The 9,141-nt window shown below is 61.2% G+C and overlaps 1 protein-coding gene across 1 annotated transcript; it reads right to left on the reverse strand.

Moving 5' to 3' along the window:
- Positions 1-444: 444 nt before the first annotated feature.
- Positions 445-8,826, reverse strand: JAK3 (Janus kinase 3). Its single transcript, XM_061474611.1, has 24 exons — positions 8,256-8,826; positions 7,740-7,934; positions 7,503-7,626; positions 7,290-7,401; positions 6,720-6,865; positions 6,255-6,537; positions 6,060-6,182; positions 5,820-5,977; positions 5,536-5,647; positions 5,240-5,426; positions 4,764-4,885; positions 4,548-4,679; positions 4,378-4,462; positions 4,172-4,305; positions 3,404-3,542; positions 3,186-3,337; positions 2,332-2,482; positions 2,119-2,258; positions 1,721-1,910; positions 1,520-1,644; positions 1,237-1,409; positions 1,046-1,163; positions 864-974; positions 445-770 (listed from the first exon to the last, which is right to left on the reverse strand). The coding sequence occupies exons 2-24, from the start codon at positions 7,924-7,926 to the stop codon at positions 660-662; spliced, it is 3,315 nt and encodes a 1,104-aa protein (XP_061330595.1). The 5' UTR covers positions 7,927-7,934; positions 8,256-8,826; the 3' UTR covers positions 445-659.
- Positions 8,827-9,141: the final 315 nt, after the last annotated feature.

A 9,141-nucleotide genomic window follows, 5' to 3' on the forward strand; every position in this document is an offset into this window, starting at 1 on the left:
ATCCCTGTGCCTCTGGGGCTCAGTGCTCCCAGCTCCAGGAGAGGTGCAGGGTGTGAATGGCCCCAAGCTGCCTCTGCAGCAAGGTACCAGTGGGCTCTTGGGGAGTTCTCCAGGGGCTCAAGCTCCTTGCAGTGCAGCAGGGTCCACACCAGTGCTCCCACCACTGTTTGGTGCTGATGAGCTCTTGTTGGGGTCTCCATGTGCTGCCCAGGGGACCCCTGTCCTGAGGCTTCTTCTCTGAGGGTTAGGGTTGCTCACAGCAAACCCGGACACCCAGGACCACAAGGGGGGACCCCTCTCTTCACTGTGAGGCCAGTGTGATGCTGAGCTCCAGTTCCCATCCTGGGCACTGCCAAGTGAAACCGTCTTGCCCCTGGCCCCATTTCTGCCTGATTTCACCCCAAATCTTCCGTCCCATGTCCAGAGGAGCCCTGAAGAACTGGATGGAAAGCAAACAAACCAAACTTTACTAGAACCCCAAATCCCACTGTGGTGGAGTTAGTGACAGGCAGAAGAGGGGGAAAAAGGGGGAGCCAGAGTGGCACTACATGGGGAGGGTGATGGGGAGCGTGTCCCTGTAGCCAGTAAAGCCAAGTGAAGCATCCACATGCTGTGCGCCTGGTGCTGGGGAGGGATGGGGGGAACTGGGGTCACTTCCCTCAGAGTTTGCTCCGTCCATCCCGCAGCACCTCAATCCTGGGGACCAGCTCTCCAAAGGTGGGTCTGGCACTGGGGGTGAAGGCCCAGCAAGTCAGCATCAGTGCGTAGACCTGGGGGGGCACACAAGGGATGGTTCCATCAGGTGCAGCACGGTGGTGCCCCCCCCCGCCCGGAGTCCCCACCAGCCAGGGCAGGGCTCTCACCGCCTCAGGACAGCCACATGGTGCCGGGAGGCACCTGTTGTCCTTGAGGAGCTCCAGCAAGTGGCAGATGATCTGCGCCGTCTTCTCAGTGCCCATCATGCGGAGGAACTCCTGTGGGCAGGGGGATACCCATGGGCACAGGGCTTATACCAAAGGCAACAGGTCCAGGGTCAGGCTTTCACCTCTGAGGGGCTCCTGATCTTGTTGCTGTAGGTGAAGAGCTCATAGAGGAGGACCCCAAAGCTCCAGATGTCGGATGCTTGAGAGAAGACATTGTCCGACAGGGACTCGGGTGCATACCTGCCACGGGGAGGATACTGAGCACCGATTGCTGAGGGACCAGCACCACAGCTTCCCTCCAGCGGCACCTCACCAGAAAATGGGGCTCTGGCCGGGCTCCCGCACCACGTAATAGTCCTTGTCCTTTGGCAGCAGCTTGGCCAGCCCGAAGTCCCCAATCTTGACATGGGTTTCACTCTCCACAAGGATGTTCCTGCTGGCCAGGTCCCTGTGCACACAACGCTGCGCGCCCAAGTACTCCATGCCCTGCCCAAGATGCAGCCGCTCACAGCAACCCAGGGACTACAATCTCTTCATCCCCATCTGTCCCCACCCCACAGGGCAGAGTGGGACCCCTTTGATCCCCATGGTCCCACCTTGCAGATCTGCCAGGCGTAGAGGAGCAGGGCCCTGTGGTCCAGGCGGGGCTGGTTCTTCTGCAGGTAGTCCCGCAGGCAGCCGTTGGGCAGGTATTCCATCACCAGCCGCAGCCTGCGGCATCCTGCAGCCACATCCATCACACTCCAGCTGGGATGCAGGGAAAGCATCCCTGCCCACTCCCTGCCCTATGCTCTCACCCCGGCTGTAGCAGAGCCCCCGGTACTGGACGATGAAGTCGTGCTGCAGCGAGTGCAGAATCTGGATTTCCTTCTCAAAGTCCCTCAGCTCCTTGGCCGAATCCTGCTGCAGCTTCTTCACAGCCACCAGCTCACCCGTGCTGTCACCCAGAGGGTCATAGCGGCACAGCTCCACGCTCCCAAAGTTACCCTGGTGGGGATATGGGATGCTGGGGTTCCTTGATGATGGGGGTCCCCATCATCTTCCCAGTGCCCTTCCATATGCCACACAGGGCACAAACTACTCAGCTTCACAGGGCAAAGCAGAGGATGTTTCATGCCCCACATGCCGGTAAGGAAGGGTGTGGAGGGGGTGCAACTCATGCCCTAATTCTGGGGCTCCCTCTGCCCCCACTCACCTTGCCCAGCAGTGAGATGTACTTGAGGTGCCGCTCCTCAAAGCATGCGGGGTCCTGGCACATGGCAAGGGGCTCGCACCCCCAGAAGCTGTCCCGCAGCACCGCATCAGCAGGGGACAGGTCCGAGAGCAGTTCATAGTCTGGGGGAGGCGGGTGTGAGGGCCCCAGGGTGTTCAAACTCCATTACCCCCCTTCCCCATGTCATGGGCTCACCGGAGGTAATGAGGCTGTTGAGGTCGCGTATGAGGGCACGGAAGCAGGGCCGGCACCAGGGCTCATAGTCCATGCACTGCGCGATGAGCGTGGCCAGCTCAGTCCACTTGGGTGCAGGGAGCTGGAGGTTACTCGCATAGAAATCCAGCTTCTGCAGGGGGGGGAGATAAGGCTCAGGCTGGTTATGAGGTGCCCGGCCCTGTGACCCCCGCAAACAGTCCCTCACTGGGCTGTGCAAACCCCTCACACTGCCCAGGAACCAGATGGTCTTAAGGTCCTTTCCAACCCAAACCATTCCATGGCTCTATGGTCACTCAAAGGGTGAGGGATGTCAGGCTGGGGCTTGGTTACTGCTGGTGCCTGCAGCACTGGACCCACAACCACCTCAACACACCCTGAGGATGGGGAGAGCCCTGCAAGACCCCAGCACTGGTTGCCATGGTTGCCATGGCTGCCCGTCGCCCCAATGATGCCCCTTCTCTGGGGTGACCAGAGCCTCTTTCAGCAGAGAAATCCCAGGGTGGGATGGGCAGTGGGTGAGTGAGCAGAGCCCAGGCACAGCGGGATCTGGCAGGAGGGTTGGGATGCAGCAGGATGGGGCAGGAGGATGGGGCAGGAGAGTCAGGATGCAGTGGAATGGGGCAGGAGGGTTAAGATGCAGCAGGATGGGGTGCAGAAGTGCCAGGATGCTGTGGGATGGGGCAGGAGGGTCAGAATGCAGCAGGATGGTGCAAGAGAATCAGGATGCAGCAGGATGGTGCAAGATTTTCAGGAGGCAGCAGGATGGTAGAGGAGGATCAGGATGCAGTGGGATGGTGCAGAAGGGTTGGGATGGAGGGACAGGGCAGCCTCACCTTCTGGGGCTCCAGCAGGCTCACGGGCATGTTCCCACCACTGAAGATCTCCCAGAGGGTCGCCCCGAAGCTCCACTTGTCCGCGGGCAGAGCCAGGCTCTTGGGGTCCCGGAGGCACTCGGGGGCCAGCCAGGGGATGCGCTCCACCAGCACTGCGAACAGGGGCCCTGCTTAGCACCTACCGGGGGAGGTCTGGCACCCCCAGCCCCAGCACTTACTGTCCTTGGTCAGGATGGAGACGCTGACTCCAGGGTCATTGAGTTTTATGAAGGGGAGGCTGCCGCTGGCCACATCCCCCTCCCGCGTCAGCAGCACCTTCTTAGCTGAGATGTTGCCGTGCGTGATTTTCTTGTCCTCCTGTGGAGGGGAGAAGGATCAGGATCATCAGTGCAGCCCCAGCCCATGGGGCAGCCCCATGCATGAGGCTGAGCTGGTCCAACCAGGGTGACCCAATGGGGATGTGTGGGAACTGTGGGGATGTCGATGCACATGGGTGTTTAGGACCTATGGGACATGGTTTCATGGATGCTGAAGGATGCAGATGCACAGGAGCTATGGGACACGAATGTGCTGGAGCTGCAGGACATGGATGCATGGGAGCTGCTGGACATGGATGCATGGGAGCTTTTGGACACAGATGCATAGGTGCTGTGGGACATGGATGCATGGGTGCTGCAGGACACGGATGCATGGTGGCTATGGGACATGGATGCATGGGTGTTGTAGGACATGGATGCATGGGAGCTTTGGGATGTGGGTCCATGAGGGCTATGGGACATAGATGTATGGGAGCCATGGGATAAGGAAACAGGAGAGCCATGGGATAAGGACACAGGAAAGCCATGGGATAAGGACATAGGAAAGCCATTAGATAAGGACATGGGAGAGCCATGGGATAAAGATGTGGGACAGCCATGGGATAAGGACTTGGGAGAGCTGTGGGAAGTTGGCCCACAGGAGCTGCAGGACACGTGAATGCAGCTCACCAGGTAGTTGAGGGCATACGCCAGCTGCTTGGCCACCTGCAGCTTCCAGCTCGTCGTCACCTTGCCCTCACCTTGATTCTTCTTCAGGTAGAGATCCAGCGGTCCATACCTGACGTACTCCTGCACCATGATACCTAGGGGGGACAGAACAGTCAGGTCCAGCACATTCACATCCCATGGCTCCTGCGCATCACCCCAGCACTCACTGTCCTTCCCAAGGCTGACGCCGTGCAGCAGGACCAGATGTTTGTGGGAGAGCTGGCTCATGATGCTGGCGGCCTCCAGGAAGGACTGGATGGGAGAGGAGAGAGACTAGCTCAGGGAGGGCCATGGGGACCTGTCCCAGTGCTGGGTGCTGGGGCTGCTGCTTCCTCACCTCAGAGCAGTTATGGTGGCTGCTGTCCATCACCTTGAGCACCACCGTGGTCTGGTGGCACCCGTCCTCCCCCTGGTCCCGCTTGATGCCCTTGTAGATGTGGGTGAAGGAGCCCTGCCCCAGGCTCTCGCCCTGCAGGAGCAGGGGACACTGGTGTAATGGGGGTCCGTGCCCGTGTGCTCCATCCCACCATTGCCTCATGGCCCCCCTCCGTACCTGAACAAGGCTCTGGGGGTCGATCTTGTGGAACATCATTTGGTTGAGGCTGCGGTGGGGAGCGCAGGGGGAGCTGGGGGGGTGGGGGCAGCTGCTCCGCACGATCAGCAGGTTCGACTTTTCTGGGGGGAGGGGAACGGCCGTGACACACTGTGACCTCACACAGTCTGCCCTGTGATGTCACAGCCCGCCCTGTGACATCACAGCCCACTCCATGATGTCACAGTCCACCCTGTGATGTCACACAGCTCATCTTCTGCCATCACAGAGCCCCACTCTATGACATTCTGTGACATCATGCAGCCTGCCCTGTGATGTCAGACAACCAGTTCTATGATGACTGCTCTGTGACGCCATCCAACACCCCTCTGTGATGTCATTTGATGACATCATGTAGCCTGCTCCTAGAGACCACAGTGGTGACACACAGCCACGTGGCATCACACAACCCATGCAGTGACATCATGCCCGGTCACCTCTGGGCTGGGGGGGGCAGCAGGCAGCCAGGCTCATGGGGGCACCCTCCGCCTGCAGCCCACAGTGCCTATAGGTGCCCAGCAGCTCCCGCAGGCTGCAGAACCGCCGCGGCATCCCCGAGAGCCCCCAGCTCCCGTCCTTGTCCCTGCGGATCAGGCAGCGCTTGTAGTCCCGGCCGGAGAGTGTCTGCAGGGGGAGAGCCTGGCTCAGCGGCACGGGGACCCGCAGCAGCCCCCCAAGTCCCACAGCAGCTGCCGCAGGTCCGCACTGGTGCCAGTACCGATGCTGGTCTCACCTCGGTGCACACGGTCAGCAGGAGGCTGTCAAAGTCCTGTGGGCTGCGGCGTAGCAGGAACAGCCCCGGATGGCTCCCGGCCATCTTCAGCTTGTTCACAGCGAACTCGGAGCTGCAAAAGGACCCCCCACATTGCTCAGCCCTCCACCATGGCACTGCAGTGGGCCCAGCATCACCCGGAAGTGAGCAGGATGAGGACCGGTGTCTCCAACACAAGTGATTTCTTCCCCCTCCCTCCACCACCCGTGGGTTAGGGTGAACAAAGGAGGAGTCTCGGCACCCACCTGATGGGCCCATGGCACTGGTTCTCCAGGTCCTCCAGGAGCCGGGGGGGGGCCACCTCTTTGCAGAAGTAGTGGTGGGCATCGGCCGTCAGTCGGTAGTAGCCGTCGATGAGGGTCACGAAGGAGCATGCGTCCCGCAAAGAGGGGAACTCCACCTCCTGCAGCAGGGCTGGGTGTCAGCCCCACGGCACCCCCAGCCCCTGCTCCATGGGGATCCCCCAGACCCCACCCCCAGCTCACCAGCACCCGGTTGTCTGTCTTGGTGAGGGTGACAACGCGGTTCTCCACAGCGACCCCGTCCCCACTCGCCTGCTTGATGCTGATGTCGGCGATGTCGGGGAAGTCACAGAAGTGCTGTCGGCTCTGAGGGACACAACCAGCACTGACTCCACATTCCCACCCTCATCCCACCACCCAGCACAGTTCCACCCGCACCTCGGAGCCGCTGCAGCTCCAGAAGATGCCGTTTTCACCGGCCACATGGATGGTGATGTCTGTGGCAGAGCCGCTAGTGCGCACAAGGAAGCTCTCCTCAGCCCAGCGCCGCTGCAGCCGCTCCAGGTCCAGCAGGTACTTGAGCTTCAGGCAGCACCCATCAGTCTGGCAGCCCCCGAGCTTCCGCAGGGATTTGCTGAAGCGGTGCCGGATGCGCTTGCGGGTGAGGAAGCTATGCTGTTGGATCTGGCACCGCAGCGGCACCGGGATGCAGGACTTGTAGCTGCAGGGATGGGGTGGTGAGGCAGTGGTGGGTGCCAGGCTGTCCCAATGGGTGCTGCTCTGTCCCCATGGGTGCTGTGCTCTTCCCATGGGTTCCAGGCTGTCCCAATGGTTCCAGGCTGTAACCATGAGTGCTGGGCTGTTGTCACGGGTTCTGGGCTGTCCCCACAGCTCCCAACTCACCTGACATGGCTGAAGACCTCGCTGGGACTCTGGTGCTTCTCCTTGGAGATGCGCAGCATGTCCAGCACAGCCAGGCCCAGGCACTCCTCCTGCTGGGGCAGGCTCAGCACCATGGCCATGCGGCCCCCGATAAAGTCACTGCGGGACTGGGGAGGGCAAGGAGCTCGAGGGGTTCCTTGTGCCAGCCCCCTGCACCCTACACTTGAGGTACCCCAGGCACATCACATCCTGCTCCAGGCTCTGGTTTCCTGCTGCTGCCCAGGAGCTGGCTCTGTCCTGGGGCATGCACCCCCCCCCCACAGGGAACACTGTGACCCCCATATCAGCAACCTGGGGTGCCCCAGACTCAGTGTGGGATGCTCCAGCTGAGCTGAGGAGGAGGACCCATGTCCCACAGGCATTGTGGTGGGTGCTGGAGGAGGAGGAAGAGGAGGAGGGTGGCATGGCTCTGGGCAGTAAAGGGTATTGCCGCCTCGAGGTTAACACGTATCACACCCCTGAGATGCCACATGGGACTTCACCTGTGGTCCCTGGTGCTGGGGACAGGGATGCCAGCCTGAAAGGGCTCACCTGGGCAAAAAGGTAATCAATGACGGGGTAGTCCAGGACAGGGCTGGCCCGGTCGTTCAGCAGCTGGAAACGGTGGGACTGCCCCAGCCCACACCAGCTGGGGAACAAGAACCTGATGGAGAGAGCAGAGGAGGCCTCAGCACCACATCTCCCACAGTGCATAACCTCTATCAGTCTTCAGAGACTCCCCAGGGAGCCATGCTGGGGCTGTACCTGATCCTGTATACCACGACCTGGCTGCAGGACTCATCGACATTGAAGAGGTGGTTGGGAGGGAACCAGCAGCTCAGGTCCTCAGTGGCCAGGGAGAAGAGCGGGTGGTAAATGGGCAGCACACCTGGGGACAAGAAGAGTGCCGTGACCCTCCCAGGGGACAGGTACATCCGGCACCCACGGCATCAGGAGCCGATAGGCACAGCTGGTACCCGCGGCACTGGGGCTGATTCTCACCGCAGGCTCTGGCAGCGTGCACACAGAGCTCCTCGGCCGTGTACTCGCCGAAGGTGAAAGTGAGGACACCAGCAGCGCCAGGGGGCACCCGGTGGTACAGGTACACTTGGAGGGTGCCAGTCTCAGTTGAGGAGAGGCTGCAGGAGCGCTCCCCGATCAGGGGGGTCTCCTCACCCAGCGGGGCCATGGTGGAGGCTACAACAACAGGGGGAGCTCAGCTGTGAACCTCACCCCCTTCCCCATAAATTTCCCTTTGCATCCTCCCTGGAATCAAACCCAACCACCGCACCCGCAGCACCTCCATTGCTGGGGTCAGCCTGTCCTGGTGAGGATGAAGGGGAAACTGAGGCACGCAAACTGTTTTGCAGGCATGGGTATAAACCCACCACCCCCTGCTGCTGTCTTTGTTCCCATGCCCTGAATCGGTCCCAGGAATGGACAGAGAGGACTCAGCTTCATCTCTGTGATCAGCCGGGCTGGATGGACCTCATGAAGCCCCCTGGGCTGGAACGGTACCTGCTCCCGAGTGCTCTGGCCCTGAGGAATGGGTCTGGCTCTGGGCTGTGCCACTGGATCAGGGCTCCTGGATTGGGGTTCTGCAGTCAGGATTCCTGGATCAGGGTCCTGGCCGGGGTTCTGGGGCTGTGTAAGCTGCTGCTCAGAGCCTATGAGGAAAGGAGAGAGTCAAAACTCCCCTTGGTGACTTCCTTCCTGCCCACAGCCTCCTCACAGGCGGCTTCCTGGAAAGGGGGGGGGCAGTTTGGGGTGCAAGGCAGAAAGGAGCCACCCGAGCTTGTAGGGACCAGCCGGGGGGTGAAGGGGCAGGGAGTGGGGCACCCCACTTGGTGCTGGGCACCCCACTGGGCACCCCAATGGACCCAGCTCCTTGCTGGTCCTGCCACAGCATCTGGTGCTGTGGGTACCACAGGGGTGGGCAGTGCTCTGCCAGGGCCCCATCCTGTCCCACCCCACTGTGCAGAGTAAGGGGCTAGGTGCTTCCTGCCACCCACTGCACCCCATTGCTGGAACCCTCCCTGCCCCACTGAGCCCCACTGAGATGGGCTCAGCCCCTTCACCCCAGTAGTGGCCCCGTCAGCCCAGCCCCATGGTGCTGCTGGTGCTGTTGTGCCTTTCGGGTCACCATGGGGCTGGTGCATGACTGATCCCCGTGCTGTGCACGTACCCACTGACGGATGTGGCCGGGCCCAGCAGCAACCACTCGTTGTTTTTCCCTTTTCTGCTGCTCTAACCAGCTCAGCAAGGAGGCAAAGCCACGGGTGAGGGGGGAAGGGTGCCCCTGGGGACACAGGCTGGGGACAAGGCCACCAGCTGGGGTCAAACCCTGGGGACCAGGGACTCTCCTCTGCCTCAGTGCTCAGTGATGCCCTGTGGTGGCTCTGTT

Source organism: Pezoporus flaviventris, unplaced genomic scaffold (genome assembly GCF_033815535.1).
Source record: "Pezoporus flaviventris isolate CSIRO_AGI_PZ_B2104156 unplaced genomic scaffold, CSIRO_AGI_Pfla_v1 ptg000080l, whole genome shotgun sequence".
In the NCBI taxonomy this organism is placed as follows: domain Eukaryota; kingdom Metazoa; phylum Chordata; class Aves; order Psittaciformes; family Psittacidae; genus Pezoporus; species Pezoporus flaviventris.